Source organism: Phyllobates terribilis, unplaced genomic scaffold (assembly GCF_046119375.1).
Source record: "Phyllobates terribilis strain yellow unplaced genomic scaffold, ASM4611937v1 Scaffold_2__4_contigs__length_985480577, whole genome shotgun sequence".
Classification (NCBI taxonomy): Eukaryota; Metazoa; Chordata; class Amphibia; order Anura; family Dendrobatidae; genus Phyllobates; species Phyllobates terribilis.
Genome location: NW_027362762.1, coordinates 113934928 through 113954381, shown reverse-complemented (window position 1 = coordinate 113954381; position 19454 = coordinate 113934928). Strand labels below are relative to the sequence as shown.

Below are 19454 nucleotides of genomic sequence, written 5' to 3'. Positions count from 1 at the left end.
TAGATCAAACAGGTAAAAGTTATGGAGGAAAAACAATTAAGGAAATGTATTACTGTCCTAACTTTAGAAGGGATAAAACTAGAAGAGACCAGCAGACACTGCGCCAAGCTTACGACAATGACGTAGACTGTATAGTAAACTAGGGCACGTCGTCCGCTTTCTCTTAGCTACACCACCTTTGCCCTGCCTTACTTTACACCAATAGGATAGAAAGGGAGCTCAGAAGAACAGCTGGAACTTCATTAGGACATCCTGAACTTGTAGGAGTGGGATGATGAGAATGAGCATACTTGTCCAAAAAGTCTGATCAAAGAATTACCATAATTTTTGGACTATAAGACACTTTTTAGCAAGAAAAAAGAAAGCTCTTTGGTACGAACTATAAAATCTATTTCTCGCAGCTTTCATTGGGGGACACAGGAACCATGGTTTAATATCCTGACACTTAATACATCTTACAAAAAACAATAAAAGCTGACAACTCTCCATGAGGCTACACCTCGGCATCCGACACCCAGTTGTTCAGTTAGTGCAAAAGCAGTAGAGGGAGCAAAACCATGAACCTCCCCAAACCCACCCAAACAAGGGAGGGTGCTGTGTCCTCCAATGAAGGCTATGAGAAAGATTTGACGGCAAGTACCAAAAATCTTTATTTCTCAGTCACTTCATCGGAGACACAACTAATAACAGTACCTCAGAAGGAAGAATAGTAATCGATCAGGTTACTACCCGAGCAACTGTTGCTTGTAATACCATTCTGCTAAAAATTGCATCCCTAGACGCATAGGTAAGAGCTCCACAAAGATGAGGACGGCAGACTAAGTAGCGGCCCTATGGATTAGATGAACAGACGCCTGGAGATGTAAGACCCAAGGAGGCTTCTATCCCGGAGGAGCAGTGAGCCGTACCCTGGCAGGGGTGCCCTAGCTTAGCCCAACCTTCTGCATTGGTAGATCGCAACCAGATACCATCTGCCAGAGCCTACCGCAATGACCCACAAGGCAACCGAATGGAGCTGTGAGAGACCGGTAGAGTTGCACAGCTCGGACTACATCTGATTGTATGAGAACCCCTCAGGGGTGAAAGGCGAGGTACCAAAAGGAAGGAGAGCAATCGCCTCATTAAGGTGAATTTGGAGAACACGCTAAGGAGAAAGGAGGTAGCCGAACACCAGACCACTCGGTTCTGCAGAAGGCGAGAGCCCCGCTCTGAGCCTCGCCTGATGGAAGAGATCACTAGAGGAAAAATAAATCACTCTGCCGGAAAGCCGAGATGGAGAGATATCTCTGATCAGCATGAAATGAGAGGACTAGAGTCGTGCAAGACCACATTGAGATCCCCGGATCAAAGAGGGATAATACGGTGGCCCAGAGTTTGCTTAAAGGGGTTTTCCCACCAACAAAGTTATTTTTATTCCAAGATCTATTGATTAAAATTAAGTTTTACAATTGGATGTGTTTAAATAAAATGTTGCTGTGCTGAGATAATCTTATAAATGTGCCCCTGCTGTGTACTGTGTAATGGCTGTGTCTGACCGTACAGGAACATGGTCTGATCATACCACAGCTCCTGGGCAGGAAGAATCAGCTGTGATCCCCTGCTGTAATGTCTGTGTACTCTTTTGCTTCCTCCCCTGCCCAGGAGATGTGGTATGATCAGACCATGTTCCTGTACGGTCAGACACAGCCATTACACAGTACACAGCAGGGGCACATTTATAAGATTATCTCAGCACAGGAACATTTTATTTAAACACATCCAATTATGGAAATTATTATTATTCCAAGATCTATTGATTAAAATGAACTTTTGTTCATGGGAAAACGCTGGCTCATGACACTAAGCTAAACTGAATAGCTGGGTGTCAGCTGCATGTTGGGGAAAAGTCAGCTTTTTTCTAAGAATCATTCTTAGGCCACGGCCCCACTATCAGTATTTGGTCAGTATTTAGTCAGTATTTTTTCTCAGGAGTGGGAGCCAAAACCAGGTGAGGAACAATCAGAGAAAAGGTATAATAGAAACAAGTCACCAGTTCTGCATTTATCACCCACTCCTGGTTTTGGCTCCCACTCCTGAGAAAAAATACTGACCAAATACTGATAGGGGGCTGTGGCCTTAGTGTCAGCTTACAAATAGCAGCATACAACCCAAATTTCAAAACTGTGTTCCCCAATGAAGCAACCAAGAAAACTGTATAACCCGTCTAGCATATTCACCTGCCATGTGTGCTTTTTTTTTTTAGCAATTTTCAATGGTGCCAAATAAAAGCAAAGAGTTAACTTACTGAACATCGGCTTCCAGCAGCTACATGAGAGCGGGGGTCCACACTGCATCGTATCAAGGACGCTTTTTCTTGGGGGGTTGGAGCTTGCAGGATGTTCATTAGTTTATTCTCCACTTCTTTACAAAATTCTGGAACAGACTGAGCATACAAGAAAAGCTCCGGTTACATTTGTAGTTTTCTAATGGTTTACAATGAGTCTCTATTTCCAAGTCCTATTAATTTACACTACGTTATCATTGTGTATGAGTAAAACGCCCTGCACTAATACAAAATGCACATATTCCCTAATCTATGGTGTGTATTAGGACTGGCCATCCATGACCTCACTTTCAGAGCACTTGGATTATTACAGGAAGGTTACTTCTCCCATATAAAATAATGCATGGATCCAGTTCCGTGGACGGCGAGGTGGATCAGTGGTTAGCAGCACTGTTGCCTACTAGCGCTGGATTTCTGGGGTCAAATCCCATCAAGGACAACATCTGCAAGGAGTTTGTATGCTCTCCCCCTGTTTGCGTGGGTTTCCTCCCACACTCCAAAGTCATACTGATAGGAAATGTAGATTGTGAGCCCCAATGGGGACAGTGATGATGTATGTAAAGTGCTGTGGAATTAGTGGAGCTATATAAGTGAGTAAAATAAATACCATATATGGATTTATTAATGGAGCGTTATGACACATAGACATATAGCAGCTAGCGACTTCACACCTGAACAAACTCATATCGGAAATGTTTCCTGTAATACTAATACCTTCTTCATGTGCCATGCACCTGCAGATAGATGTGGCTGATGTGCCCAGTACACAGCTCATGCACCAACTATATGGATATTATAGGCTACTATATCCGGCATGTGCTTGTCACATAATGCAGGTCTATATACCTTGTGAAGACTGTGCGCAGTCTTAGGCTATGAGAATGTGGAGAATGTGCACACGACGTTTTCGGAGCAGAAACTTAGTATGTGCACAGTCTTTTTGCGGAGTTTTTTGAGAAGAAACTGAGCAGAACCTCCAAGTTTTTGAGGAGTTTGCATTTTTCAAGAGGATTTGAATAGTTTTCTCTGTGTCTGCACCAAAAACTCCTCAAAATACTTCATGTGCACATAGCAGCTGAGCCGAAACTCTCCAAATTGCTAAACTCCTCAAAAACTTGGGAGTTCCCTTTTTGAAACCTCAGCAAAATGACTCAGTTTGTCTTTGTCACATCAGTGTATGTTCACACTATGGTGACTGCAGATACACGGATAGGGCAAATACAGGCTGCACATGTTATATATGCTGAAACAATGAGGGTATTTGAAAATCTGTTTTTCTGTTATATTTGCAGAGGGGATTTGTGCTCAGAAAATCCACAGTGGATTAGTGGACCACATTTAAACAACTCTCATCCACATGCTGCTGAATTTTTCCATGAAGGAGGTTTGGATAAGAATATCAGGATTTTCACTTTTTTAGGAGGCTGTTGAGTTCAGGACATGAGACCCACAACAAGTCTGTGCACTATGGCCCAAGAAACATGGCATCAAGACCGGTGATTTTCATGCTGGTCTTTATTAGGGGGCGTGTAGGAGTCAGATGTTGTTGGTTCATGTCTGACAAGTGATGTGCACCTCGCCACAAATCTTACTCTAGTCAGGGACTGGAGTAAGATTTCTCAAGTAAGGAACGCCACAATTCGTAATGAATTAGTCTAGCTGTGGCGTCATGGCAGAGCTGAGCAAAACTGGTGTGAAAACGCCAAAAGTAGCATCATTTTTGTGGAACTCCATGTTGCAACTTTTCAAAGTAATTTACTACATAATTCTGGCATAATCGCTTTGGGGAATCGGGGCCATAGAATTAGCTTGGTAGTTGCTGAGGAGTTCTAGCAAGATCTGTCAGCAAATTTGTGGCAGAGGAGTTTTCCACCTCGTCAGTTCCTGCACATCCATACAACTTTGGAACAGTGAATGGAAAAGTGAAGATACTCGATGGTTAGGTTATAGGCTACCGATAAGGCATTTATATTACTAGTTTCTATGTTTAGATACCTGTATGGACTGCCGAAGTTTCTGAATGCCTCTTTGTAGGTGCTGCTCTTTGGGATTTGCTGCAATAAAGGACATATCTCCAGCAAACAATACAGGAACCCCAGACATGTACTCGGACCTCCAGCGTAGGTTGGCAGCAGCGATGAAGTTGCACGGTCTGGTGGGCTCCTCCAGGGCCAGCTGTCCAAGGTCAGTATAGAACTTCAGTGCCACAAGGTTACAGATCTCATCCGACAAATAAACCAGAGGAGCAGCGCCTAAAATGTTCAATACTCAGATTTAACATTACACAGCCAGAAAAAAACTATTACAATACAGTATTTCAGTTCTTGAAGTTTAAGGAAGATTTTACATTTAGGACGAGTCCATGGGGGATTTCATTTATCAGATACATGTGTTTGCCATAACTGAAAGGTGCACACATATATCATGTATATAATTGCCCTCCTTATATAGAGGTTATGTTTAGTACATAGCAAATATAAGTCTGATGGAAACACAGTATATGTTGTCCCAGACTTGGAGGAATATTTCAGAACCATATAAACCGCATTTGGGGCAGACTTGTTTTATTTAGGGTTACGTGCCATGTTAGGTTACAGGTCATGACACGACCCTATTGATGATTGTTAGATGCAATGTTTTGGCGTGTAGCACCGGTCTTATAGGTCATTATACCTGCTTTTAGTTGGGTGCAGATCACCAGTCCCACCACATCCACTTCTCCGTACGCAGCAGTGAAATGAGGCTCCACAAATTGACTAAACTGCGTCACTTGCCTCTCAGTGTAAATCTGCTCCAGAACGTCCTGTAGGGGCTGATAATATACATTTCTCTGTGATAATATCCAGGATATAACCTTCCCCCAGTGATGGCTCATCTCACCGATTCCCTTACCGGCAGCTGCTGGAACTGTGTCTTCTTGGTGGCTGTCAGCTGCACCGCGGCTGTGTCACATCTTCCCTTTGAGTGAGAAGCTGCCAGCTGATATACCTTAAAACGTCCTCCCTCCTTTAGCAGCGACACCACATCAGGTAATGGCCGCCATATGTTTAACATGTAAGCTGTGAAAAGGATATAAAATAAAGACAGCACAATATTACCACGTCGCCCAGAACTCTGTCTCAAGCTTATGAAGCATGGCCTGCACATTTCACAAGACTTTTTTCCATCAATACGGCTAATTTACAAAATTGGTTTGGGGTCCCGCGTGCCAACAGCATTCGGGGTCCAGCGTGTCAACAGCGTTTGGTGAGCGTCAGTTTTACCATCAGTGTTTCTCATGTATGGATAAATAAAATTACAAAGCTTCTCCTATACATTAGAATGTAAAACCAGGACAGCACACTGATTGTATACTGATGCCATCCGTGTGCTGTCTTTTCATAGATCCATAGACCTGCATTGGCACTTTTCATCCATGCTGCTGGACAAAAAACAGATAAGTGAATAGCACCATAGACGGGATATGTGTTGTATCCATAAAAAAATACACAGACACAACACGCCTCTAAATGAGGCTTTACTCTGATTTTACACTTGAAATAGATCAATCCAAAAAGTGAAACTCATATTATATAGAGTCATTATAAACAGAGTGAAGAACTGAAATAAATTAACTTTTTGATGATATTCTAATTTAGTGAAATGCATCTGTATATACATATATACAGTGGTGGCTAAAAGTATTGCCACCCCCGCAATTCTGTCAGATAATACTCAGTTTCTTCCTGAAAATGATTGCAATCACAAATTCTTTGGTCTTAACATCTTCATTTAATTTGCTTGCAAGGAAAAAACACAAAAGAGAATGAAGCAAAAATCAAATCATTGATCATTACACACAAAACTCCAAAAATGGGCCAGACAAAAGTATTGGCACCCTCAGCCTAATACTTGGTTGCACAACCTTTAGCCAAAATAACTGCGAACAACCGCTTCCGGTAACCATCAATGAGTTTCTTACAATGCTCTGCTGGAATTGTAGACCATTCTTCTTTGGCAAACTGCTCCAGGTCCCTGATATTTGAAGGGCGCCTTCTCCAAACTGCCATTTTGAGATCTCTCCACAGGTGTTCTATGGGATTCAGGTCTGGACTCATTGCTGGCCACCTTAGAAGTCTCCAGTGCTTTCTCTCAATCCATTTTATAGTGCTTTTGGAAGTGTGTTTTGGGTCATTGTCCTACTGGAAGACCCATGACCTCTGAGGGAGACCCAGCTTTCTCACACTGGGCCCTACATTATGCTGCATAATTTGTTGGTAGTCTTCAGACTTCATAATGCCATGCACACGGTCAAGCAGTCCAGTGCCAGAGGCAGCAAAGCAACCCCAAAACATCAGGGAACCTCCGCCATGTTTGACTGTAGGGACCGTGTTCTTTTCTTTGAATGCCTTTTTTTTTTTTCCTGTACACTCTATGTTGATGCTTTTTGCCAAAAATCTCTACTTTTGTCTCATCTGACCAGAGAACATTCTTCCAAAACGTTTTAGGCTTTCTCAGGTAAGTTTTGGCAAACTCCAGCCTGGCTTTTTTATGTCTCGGGGAAGAAGTGGGGTCTTCCTGGGTATCCTACCATACAGTCCCTTTTCATTCAGACGCCGACGGATAGTACGGGTTGACACTGTTGTACCCTCGGACTGCAGGGCAGCTTGAACTTGTTTGGATGTTAGTCGAGGTTCTTTATCCACCATCCGCACAATCTTACGTTGAAATCTCTCGTCAATTTTTCTTTTCCGTCCACATCTAGGGAGGTTAGCCACAGTGCCATGGGCTTTAAACTTCTTGATGACACTGCGCACGGAAGACACAGGAACATTCAGGTCTTTGGAGATGGACTTGTAGCCTTGAGATTGCTCATGCTTCCTCACAATTTGGTTTCTCAAGTCCTCAGACAGTTCTTTGGTCTTCTTTCTTTTCTCCATGCTCAATGTGGTACACACAAGGACACAGGACAGAGGTTGAGTCAACTTTAATCCATGTTAACTGGCTGCAAGTGTGATTTAGTTATTGCCAACACCTGTTAGGTGCCACAGGTAAGTTACAGGTGCTGTTAATTACACGAATTAGAGAAGCATCACATGATTTTTCAAACAGTGCCAATACTTTTGTCCACCCCCTTTTTTAGGTTTGGTGTGGAATTATATCCAATTTGGCTTTAGGACAATTCTTTTTGTGTTTTTTGATTGAAGACAAATTAAATGAAGATAATAATACCAAAGAATTTGTGATTGCAATAATTTTCAGGAAGAAACTGAGTATTATCTGACAGAATTGCAGGGGTGCCAATACTTTTGGCCACCACTGTATATATATTGTAAGGTTGCAGCTGAACAGGTTGTGGACGGGAGGTATGTGTCCCCGAGGTGCCAAGTTTCGGTCATGTAGGATCCGGAGAAGCAGGCTCCAGCACACAGTGCTGAGAGGTAGTTAAAGGGCCCGGATTATAGGGCCGGGTTTTATGAGCAGCTGAAAGAGCTGAGGGGAGATCAGCTGCTCACTTACCTCCAGTCCAGGCCTTGGAAGGTTTTAATTTAAGACAGCTGCGCTTGTCTCAGTGTGCTGTGTGTTGTGCAACGTGAGCAGGCTTGCATGTGCTGCTCAGAGTCTGCTGGAGGCAGAGAAAAACACTTCATTTAAATGGCCGAGGCCGTGCTGTATGGACTTGTTATTTTGAGTTTTGTTCTGTTATACCTTTCTGTGCCAGAAAGAGATTTATGTTTTGTTTTTCTGGCTGGTTTATGGACATTTAATAAACCACCAGTTTATTTTGAAACCTGCGGACTGCATTCCTGTGTGAACTTGTGTCTACCTGAGAGATGATCCTTCACAAAATAAATATTATATATATATATATATATATATATATATATATATATATATATATATATATACACACACACACATTCAAAAGTTTGTGGTCACCTACTGAATAGAAAATATAGTCCAGACATTGACAAGGTTAGAAATAATGATTTTTATTTGAAAGAATAATTTTCTCCTTCAAACTTTGCTTTCATTAAAGAATGCTCCCTTTGCAGCAATTCCAGCATTGCAGACCTTTGGCATTCTAGCTGTTAATTTGCTGAGGTAATCTTGAGAAGTTTCCCCCCATGCTTCCTGAAGCCCCTCCCACAAGTTGGATTGGCTTGATGGGCACTTTTTGCGCACCATACGGTCAAGCTGCTCCCACAACAGCTCAATGGGGTTGAGATCTGGTGACTGCGCTGGCCACTCCATTACAGATAGAATACCAGCTGCCTGCTTCTTCCCTAAATAGTTCATGCATAATTTGTAAGTGTGCTTTGGGTCATTGTCCTGTTGTAGGATGAAATTGGCTCCAATCAAGCGCTGTCCACAGGGTATGGCATGGCATTGCAAAATGGAGTGATAGCCTTCCTTATTCAAAGTCCCATTTACCTTGTACAAATCTCCCACTTTACCAGCATCAAAGCAACCCCAGACCATCACATTACCTCCACCATGCTTGACAGATGACGTCAGGCACTCTTCCAGCATCTTTTCAGTTGTTCTGTGTCTCACAAATGTTCTTCTGTGTGATCCAAACACCTCAAACTTTGATTCGTCTGTCCGTAAAACTTTTTTCCAATCTTCCTCTGTCTAATGTCTGTGTTATTTTGCCCATATTAATCTTTTCCTTTTATTAGCCAGTCTCAGATATGGCTTTTTCTTTGCCATTTTGCCCTGAAGGCCAGCATCCTGGAGTCGCCTCTTCACTGTAGACGTTGACACTGGCGTTTTGCGTGTACTATTTAATGAAGCTGCCAGTTGAGGAGCTGTGAGGCGTCGATTTCTCAAACTAGAGACTCTAATGTCCTTGTCTTGTTGCTCAGTTGTGCAGCGGGGCCTCCCACTTCTCTTTCTACTCTGGTTAGAGCCTGTTTGTGCTCTCCTCTGAAGGGAGTAGTATACACCATTGTAGGAAATCTTCAGTTTCTTGACAACATCTTGCATGGAATAGCCTTCATTTCTAAGAACAAAAATAGACTGTCGAGTTTCACATGAAAGTTCTCTTTTTTCTGGCCATTTTGAGAGTTTCATAGAACAAACAAATGTAATGCTCCAGATTCTCAACTAGCTCAAAGGAAGGTCAATTTTATAGCTTCTCAAATCAGCCAAACTATTTTCAGCTGGGCTAACATACTTGTGTAAGGGTTTTCTAGGGTTTTCTAAACATCCATTAGCCTTCTTACACAATTAGCAAACACAATGTACCATTAAAACACTGGAGTGGTGGTTGTTGGAAATGGGCCTCTATACACCTATGTAGATATTGCAATAAAAACAAGACATTTTCTGCTAGAATAGTAATTTACCACATTAACAATGTATAGAGTGTATTTCTGATTCATTTAATGTTAGCTTCATTGAAAAAAAAATGTGCATTTTTTTACAAAAATAATGACATTTCTAAACTTTTGAACGGTAGTGTGTGTATATATATATATATATATATATATATATATATATATATATATATATATATATATATATATATAAAATCAATCTCAATATCATGTTGTGAATGAACACAAACCTGAGTTAGCGCCATCATCTTTGTAATCCACAGTCCGTATCTTCCATACTGGCGTTACGTCCCTGCGTGTACCGCTGCCAGCTTCCTGCTCAGAGGACTCAATGGCTTTCCTGAATTCGGCCTGGATCTGTGCGTGCCTCTTATCGTTTAATAATTGCTTGTGATGATTTAGAGCCCTGAGCTGATCACTACATAGACAAGACTGAGAAAGCAGAAACATTTGTTATTTAGCGAGTGGAGTGGAATCATTTCATCACAAAATCAACTACTCTAAATAGATCTGCGTCCATGTCTAAGGGACTGCTGTAAAAAGCAGCACAAAAAGTGACTCGTCCGTCTCTGTTCACACCATGTTTGAATCTTGTCATATTCGATGGAAGTCTCCAACATATTACACTGTATAGCATCCCTTGTGGTATATGATCCATTTTGGCAGGTTTCCACGTTCGCTGTAGGACACTGAAGACAGTAAAAATTTAGAACAAGCGCAAGAATGTCTGGAACGGAACAGAGAAAGAAAACTAGCAGCTGTGTTTTGCCATGAACCATTTTCTTGCTTATATTATTAGAACATGACAGACAAGTATCCGAGGATGCAAACGTGAAAGACCTGGTAGAATTTGGTAAATGTTGAGAGAGAAGACCAGATAGTGGCCTAAGCCATCTAAATATCTAAAGCTTGATTGCACATCCAGGGTATGTGTTCACATTGCGTCTTTAAACAGAATTGGTCAGTATGATCAACCCTCCTAAACTGTCCATATGGGCATGTACATCATAGGAAGTTGAATAAAATGATATCTTATTCCAGAGAAATCCACATTTTTCTTAATATGTAAATGAGCTGTTAAGATCTATGGGCCAGACATAGATCTCCCTGAGAATCTGCCTCCAGAGCTAATTTTAAATGAAAGGAGGTGTTTCCAGTGTGAGACATGTAATGACTGACATAAAAATAAAGATGGCTTGCAGCACTCTAATATTGGATAATTACAAAGAGCACATAGGCACAAAAAGGACGCACCATCAAAGACGTTCCAAGGAGTCCACTTGTAAAAAATTCAATAGAAGAGACAAAGTCCAATTGAGGTGATAAAAGCATCAATGTTCCGTTTATTCAGCCATAGATGCGACGTTTTGACCAACCATAGATCTTTTTTCAATCATGAAAAAGACCTATGGCTGGTTGAAACGTCGCATCTACAGGTGAATGAATGAATTGGACGTTGTCGCTTCTATTTAATGACTGACAGTCTGCTCTCCTGATCTACATGTCTCACACTGGTAACTCCCTCTTATTTAAAATAACTCTGGAGGCAGATTCTCTGGGAGATCTATGTCCGGCCCATAGATCTTAACAGCTTATTTACATATTAAGAAAATACCAAGGTTACTTACCGGTAGCCGGTTTTTCCTGAACCCATGACAGCACACCTTGAGAGAGAGATCCGCCCCACCAAGGACAGGAAACCATCTGAAATAAAAGGGCGGTACCTCTCCCTCGCTTCAGTTGGATTACAGAGCATTGAGAGGACCTCCAGAAAAGGTTAGACACATAACCTAATTATATTATTTTATATATATATATATATATATATATATATATATATATATATATATATATATATATATATATATATATATATATACATACACACATACACACACACACATATACACACACACTGCTCAAAAAAATAAAGGGAACACTCAAATAACACATCCTAGATCTGAATGACTGAAATGTTCTCATTGAATACTTTGTTGTGTACAAAGTTGAATGTTCTGACAACAAAATCACACAAAAATCAGCAATGGAAATCACATTTATTAACCAATGGAGGCCTGGATTTGGAGTCACCCCCAAAATTAAAGTGGAAAAACACACTACAGGCTGATCCAACTTTGATGTAATGTCCTTAAAACAATCAAAATGAGGCTCAGTATTGTGTGTGGCCTCCACGTGCCTGTGTGACCTCCCTACACCGCCTGGGCATGCTCCTGATGGTCTCCTGTGGGATCTCCTCCCAGACCTGGACTAAAGCATCCGCCAACTCCTGGACAGTCTGTGGTGTGACGTTTGTGGATGGAGCGAGACATGATGTCCCAGATGTGCTCAATCGGATTCAGGTCTGGGGAATGGGCGGGCCAGTCCATAGCTTCAGTGCCTTCATCTTGCAGGAACTGCTGACACACTCCACCACATGAGGTCTGGCATTGTCCTACATTAGGAGGAACCCAGGGCCAAGCGCACCAGCATATGGTCTCACAAGGGGTCTGAGGATCTCATCTCGGTATCTAATGGCAGTCAGGCTACCTCTGGCGAGCACATGGAGGGCTGAGCAGGCTTGATAATGGTCCTTCAGGACCCATTTGTTTTTTTTATCACAAATAGGGGGGAATAAAATCCCCTTCCCCATTGAGAACTGGAACTTTGTGAAGGACCTGCTTGTTGACTAAATCTAGCACCCCCGACTCTAGGGCTATCTGCTCCTCCCTGGACTTCCTTCCTGGAGGTGATCATGAAGGTTCGGTGTGGGACTTGACTGAAGCATATCTTTAGGCCATACTTCAAATCCCTGGAAGAAACATCCAGGGATTTAAAGTAATGGCTTCCCAAGCTGGGATAAAATGGGAAAGTCTTCCCCCGACCTCTAGCCCTGCGTCATTGGGGAGATTTTTTGGTACTGGAGGATGGCCCCCCAAACATGCGACCCCGGTTAAATCTTTTCCTCCGAAAGTAGGACCTTTTTGTGTCCCCCGTGAACCCTGGGAAACCTCTCTTCCTGTCGCTAGCCTTCTCCAAAAGCTCATACAGTTTTTGGCCAAACAAGAGTTTACCATCACAAGGAAGGGAACAAAGTTTATGTTTAGACTGCAGGTCTCCTGGGCAACCTTTGAGCCACAGGGATCGTCTGGCAGCGTTAGATAAGTTAGCAGACCTGGCAGCGAGTTTAACCGAATCCGCTGAGGAGTCGGCAAGGAAAGCGGACACTGCCTGTAGTAAAGGTAGATTGGAGAGGATTTTATCTCTGGATATCTTTTTATCCTTGAGCTGGTCTTCTAATTGTTGAAGCCACACCATGAGTGACCTAGCGATACAAGTGCCTGCTACCGCTGGTTTCAGGCCCCCTGCTGCCGCTTCCCAGGTGTGACACAGGAAAGAATCTGCCTTCTTATATAGAGCATCCTTTAGACTGGCTGAATCTTCCAGGGGTAGGGACGATTTTTTGGATGATCGGGCGACAGACCCGTCAACTTTAGGAATTTTATCCCAGAACCCAGAGACGCTATCGTCGAAGGGGTACCTTCTTTTAGAGGATGAGGGCAACACTCCCAATTTCTCAGGCTTCCTCCATTCCCGGTCTATAAGGGTCTGAATTTTGGATTCACTGGAAAGGAGCGTCTTTTTTCCTCCAGGCCTGCGAACATAATGTCTTCAAGGGACCTGGCTGCCTTCTCCTCCCTCAACCCCATGGTAAATCTGAACGCTCTGACCAACTTGTCCGTATCCTCAATAGGAAAACAGGGCCTACCACTGTCTGATGAAGGGGATGATGAATCACTGAGACATGGATCCTCTAACTGGGAGGATGAATCATAGTCGGAGAAGATATCCTTATGGGATCTCTTTTTCCCCTTAAGTAAGCCTTTTAGGGAATCTTGAACTTCTGTACGGATTACGGACCTCAAATTAGAAGCAAAATCCGGGGTGCTCTCCGCTATGGTTTGGTTAATACAGCTAGCACAAAGCTGTTTCTGCCAATCTATGGAAATGGGGACTTGACATAAGGCGCAAACCCTGTGCTTCTGTTTGGCGCTACTCTTCTTAGGTTCCTAAGGAATGAAGCACATAACTTTCCATTACTATTAAGTGACATTCACAAAGATCACTCACCCCTGAAGTCACAAAAGGGTACCGGTTTGGAGGCTGTGGCGGGACATAAGATGAATCCATTCCGGATGGCCCTGAAGCGTCCGACACCTTACTTCTTCTGCTGCTGCTACGGTTGCTAGAGTGGCTGTCCGTGTGAGAGGAGTCTGACTGCTTCTTCCGCTGGCGTTGTTGAGATGGAGGGGTCAGCTACTGCTGCTCCTGGCTGCCATACCACAAGCATGAGTATAGGCAGCGTTTGACCAGGACAACCCCCCCACACCTTAAATAGGGCACATCCGGATCAGGTGTCCTCCCACCTCGTGACGTCCGCCGGCCGAGGTTTCAAAAGCCAGTCGGCAAGCGCTTACAGGGTGCCGCCATGATGGATCCGGGTGCCGCCCCCTGACGTCATCGGGCACGCCTCTCCCAGCATGCACCGCGCCATGACGTCAGGCGCGTCACACCCGGAAGACACCGCTCCCGGCGTGCGGCCAGCCAGGAGCCTGCGGCAGAGAGAGGACAGCGCAGCGCTCTGCAGGGAGCCGGAGCCCTCCTCACCGCCTGCGCACGCTCGGACACTGCTCCAGGGAACCGCGGACAGCGCTTCTGGAACCTGGAACCCGGTGCACAGGCTGGAGCCCGCTCTTCCACACCGGAACAGGCCCAGGTAAGTATGGACATCTTCTTTTCAGACAGGTTCCCATCAAGGACAGGAAACCAACTGAAGCGAGGGAGAGGTACCGTCCTTTTATTTCAGACAGTTTCCTGTCCTTGGTGGGGTGGATCCCTCTCTCAAGGTGTGCTGTCATGGGTGAGGGGAAAAATATGGATTTCTCTAGAATAAGACATCAGATCGCAGATATCAAGGTGTCATTTTAAATCAACTTTCTATGACCTACGTGCCCATATAGACGGCTGAGGAGGGCTGATACTACTGACAGATTCTTTTAAGACACCAGCAGAATCGCTGAATTTTCCAATGTGAAGCAGCTTCAGGAAAGAGCCAGTGGTCTTTTTCCCGAAACAACTTAGCTGGCGGTCTTCCTTTCTTTTTTTTTTCGGTGTCTTTACTTCATACTTTTAAATATATAGATCAGATGGCTTCCAAAATCGCCAAAGAATGAGCAGGTCACTTCTTTTAGCCTTAGGTATCCGAACCCTGAAGTGGTTAAAAGAAGTGACATAAGACAAAACATGTACACCGCAATGCCGCTTTGACATTGCTGTGCGCAACGGTCTTTTTTTGTGGTGCTTTCTCAGGTGGATTCCAGGCAGAATCTGCCTAAAAAGGATGTAGTATGCACATAGTCTAAAAGGCTCCTAATGGCCATCCTGATTCAATAAGCAATGCCACCAACCTTCATAAAGAACTGTCTGAAATGATAAAGGAGTCAGACCTGAAAAAAAAGAGTCCGATACATTTAAATCCTAAAAGCTCTAACCACATTCAGACAAGGCTGACAGAATTCCCTAGGGTAAGGAAGCAAGGAACAGAAATAAAGCAGCAAAATGTCCTCATCCAGATAGAAGATACCACCTTTTCTACACACATGTACTTATGGTGGTAAACGCCACCAAAAAGGCTAGGTTCCAAGAGAAGAGCCTGCTAGAAAGCTCACAGAGGTTCAAAAGGAGCAGGTTGCATGGTTTCTAAAACCAGGTTGAAATCTTTTGGAGAAGTGGGAAGATGATAAAGCTGTGTGGGTGCGACTGTGAGCTCCGTAAAGAAATGTCCAGATGTTAGGCTTGGGGGCCCAGGGATGCTGAGGACTGAGGTTTGCTCACTGACGAAGCCAAGACCAAGTCTCAGGTCCCACCCTGTTGCCAATCTTAATATCAGAGACAAAAATTCCTGTGGTAGATCCAAGAGGAGGAAGGTTTTATGATGTTCAGAGAAACCACAAATAGGGGGTCATCTCTGTGAGGTTGATGGCAAGGGATGTCGACCAGAAGGAAGACTTCTCTACAGACAAACAGGTCAGTTGGGGACTACGTCATAACTCATACCTCAAGGTAGCTGGGTTCGGGCTCGTTCTGCAGAGCTTCGTATAGCTCTGCGCCATCCTGAAGGTTGTGGATCTGTGGTTCACTTAAAGTCTGGCAGCGTGGTCGTTTTTTCTGAGCGCAAACTGCAAAAGCATACATCTGTAGTAACTACATTTCTTTGTCCTGGCAGGTGGCTAAATGGTATGATTTTGACATTTTAATTGTTTGACTTTGTCTATTAACAATGCCAGTTTGGCAACATACAAGCACCAGACCAATCATGAAAGAAAACACATATTAACCTTTTTTACACTTCTATTTCATTAAAGATTAGATAAAAATCTATTTAAAGGGCTTGTTTCACAGCACAATCTCTGTATAAAGGCTCTAATGTGCCATAAGTGGGTTCCTCAGCTCAGGACTGTCCTCTATGAGCCAACAAATAGTGGCAGATCAGAGTCATCCATGTTTTACATGGCCAGAACACAATACTACATTTCCATGCATACATTTTATAGCTAATAGAAGCTTTTCTCTAAAAAAAAGAACAAAAAAACACAGTTCTGCAGAGAGTGGAAGTCAGATCAGTGATTTCTATCTGAAGGGGGGGGGGGGGTGTCTTTGTGAGAGAACCCTATATACAACTGTATGCAGGTTTGGCTACTGCAATGCACAGGAGTAGGTAAGATCTGTATGTGCCATATAGTTTACTCCCAGTACAACCTTGTAAATACCACAGTCCTACCTTCCTTTTTTTCATATTCTTCCTGAATCTTGACAAATAAGACTTCCAGATTTCTCTGCTGCTTTGCTGAGTGTCTTTCTGCCTCCTTTACTTCTGCACGTTCATTGCGAAACACATACGTTCCATTGGCCATTTTTTCCATCCACTGGGTAAAAAGATGGATATTTGTGTATTTTAGACCCGACACAAAATCAAATATCAGAAAGTGCAGCAGCACATTGTGCGCACCAAAATATATGCCAACACTGAATGTATGATACAGAATCTCCACTACTGACAAATAGACTGTACTGGTAAAATTGATGTATTTGTAGTCACTGCAACTGGCACCTGTTCACATTTACTCCAACCTGTTAGGAGGTGCTGGAGTAACATTTATTGTACAAAACACACCACAACTTTTAATGAATTTATCAGACGGACTTCACAACGCCCTCCCCCAGCTCTGCCCATCTGAGTGGAATTGCCAAAACGCTATTTTTTTCCCCAAGTTTATGTTGCGCAAAGTGTTTTTGACATTTGAAGTTGTTTTATGATAGAGTTCTGGTGAAAACACATTGATAAATCAGTTTAAAAATGGACAGAGAACAATCTGTCTGTAATTGAAAAGGACTTAAAAATACTATTAAAGCATATAGATTTACTAGCTATTGAACCTGTTCTACGCCCAGGTGGAGAGCATTTTTATTGCTATATGGTCTCCCATACTGGTATGTGCTGCCCCTCTCCTGTCCCCACCATCCTATCCCAGTATGCGTGGCACCCCGCACTCGCCAACCCTTGTATGCGTGGCACCCCTCACTCCCCAACTCCTGTATGCGTGGCACCCCTCACTCCCCAATTCCTGTATGCGTGGCTCCCCTCATCCCCATTCCCGGTGTGCGTGGCTCCCCTCATCCCCATTCCCGGTGTGCGTGGCTCCCCTCATCCCCAATCCCGGTATGCGTGGCTCCCCTCATCCCCAATCCCGGTATGTGTGGCTCCCCTCACCCCCAAATCCTGGTATGCGTGGTACCCCTCACCCCCCAATCCTGGTATGCTTGGTACCCCTCACCACACAATCCTGGTGGGTGTGGCCTCCTCTTCCCTTTCACACTGTACACACATACAAAAAAAAATAAACAGTTATATTCACCTTTCTTCTCTGTACTCCAGCGCTGCAGCGTCTTGTTCTGCCGGAGGCCGGGGGAGGAGAGCGGCGCCGGAGCACCGCGCTGTCCGGCGCCATTTTGCTGAAGGCACACTGTAAATGTGTCTTCAGTAAAATGGCGAAGGATAGCGCTATGCGCACGTGCCGATCAGACGCCTCACTCCGCCCCTGGTCTCCGGCCAGAAGAGAGGCGCTGCGGCAACGCTCCTCCAAGTCAGGTAAGTATGCAAGTATGGCGCCGGAGATCGCGGTATGCGTTCAGTGTCTACGCATACTGCGATCTCCGGCGCCATACACCTCCTCTTACCTGTAACGGCTCCATGCCTGCTTCTGTCTGGAGCCAGACTGCTCGTCACGCATGCGCAGTCTATCGAGGCTTCAGACAGAGGGGCGCATCCCCGGTTAGATTATAGATTCCAACACTCAACTGCATTCACTCTGGAATCGTCTGAAGCAAAGAAATGCCGGCATCCATCAAGTAATGATGTCTCTCTGGCAGAAATAAGTGCGCAGTCCATTTAGAAAGTTGCTTGTGTGCACTTGCACATAGGTTAATATTGGTCAGTGTGCGGTCTCTGCTGCACAAACTGACGAAAAATACACTCGTCTGATTGAACCCTCACAGGATGCCACAATATTTCAGTGGCTGATCATATGAGCGGCTGAGATACTAAATGGGAAGTATATACCAATAAAGGAGAATTCTGGATGTATTGCAAGAGGAGTAAAGGCAGACACATTTGAAAAGTTATATTGAAAAAAAAAAGCAAAATTCCTTCCTGTGTAGCCTTCTATGGGATTGTTACTGACAGTGGGGGGGTGGCACAGACAGGACATTGCCGGACTGCGGCTGCGTTCCTGTGTTTCCCCCATGCAATAAACAACAGTAGTGTTACATAACAATGAGAAGAGATCAGTCCAGTTCTCACCTGCATGGGGTAAATCCTCTGTAGGAGAACATCAACACAGCCCACCACCCCACCTTCAGCCAAGAGCGAAGACAGACGGAGGCAGAAAGGTCTGGGGTCACGAAAATATCCCAGTGTGGCATGCCAGCGAGCAGGTCGAGTGCTGTTTCCTGCAATCTGGAAAACAAAAAAAAGAAATCTCAATCCTATTTTCTTTTTTGTGGGAAAGTTCACATGAAAGGGTTTGTTAATTTTTCCCCCAATGTGAATCCAAAACAGATATGTGGATGTATAGGTATTAAGTATCGGTGTTGTACCCTTTACACACAATTTTCATTCTGCATTTTACAGCCACTGTAAAAAGTTCCATGGAGCGAAGACATTTTTTGAGAGTTTTTCCATGACATGCATAAAAAGGAAACCTGTTATCAGATTCATGCAGCCACACCCCGGGCAACATTAATCATACACCGGCTGTGCGAGAGATTTTTCGAGGAAATGATGCCTGGCTTCAGAAAAACACACTTGGAAGGGCCATCCAGGGACTTCCACCAGGGACTTCCATCTTGTCATTCAAGACACACAGTCCTTGGGCAGCTCTTCAACGTATTTAAGTAAATGTTTACTGCGAAACGCAGCAGATTTTGAAAGTAAAACATACAAGGCTGCAACTGCACAGCCAGTGTCCAATTCATACTGCCTGTAGTTCAGTCAGCATGAATCTGATGATAGGTCCTCTGTAACTCCTATAAACAGGACAGCTGAGAAATGTCCAATAACTGAGGGACCCAACATTGGGCGATCATTAGTCACTATAACAGGAGCAAGCACACTTCTGCTTTATTCAATTTCCATGGATTGACAGAAAGCACACAACGTTATTACGCATCATCTGTCATTCTCATTCAGCACA

At 43.8% G+C, this 19454-nt stretch overlaps 1 protein-coding gene across 2 annotated transcripts in view; it reads right to left on the bottom strand.

Annotated features, from left to right (window-relative positions):
- The window catches only part of BRCA2 (BRCA2 DNA repair associated), a 90223-nt gene that overhangs the window by 1082 nt on the left and 69687 nt on the right, over nucleotides 1–19454 (bottom strand). The window contains exons 18-25 of one of the 2 annotated variants that reach the window (XM_073662511.1): nucleotides 18563–18718; nucleotides 16484–16628; nucleotides 15760–15881; nucleotides 9876–10077; nucleotides 5216–5382; nucleotides 4997–5135; nucleotides 4319–4575; nucleotides 2285–2422 (exon numbers count right to left, since the gene is read on the bottom strand). In XM_073662511.1, coding sequence (XP_073518612.1) covers nucleotides 2285–2422; nucleotides 4319–4575; nucleotides 4997–5135; nucleotides 5216–5382; nucleotides 9876–10077; nucleotides 15760–15881; nucleotides 16484–16628; nucleotides 18563–18718 — 1326 coding nt within the window. Of the gene's footprint in view, nucleotides 1–2284; nucleotides 2423–4318; nucleotides 4576–4996; nucleotides 5136–5215; nucleotides 5383–8696; nucleotides 9309–9875; nucleotides 10078–15759; nucleotides 15882–16483; nucleotides 16629–18562; nucleotides 18719–19454 lie in introns of those variants that run through there. The other variant, XM_073662512.1, reaches the window with a different exon arrangement.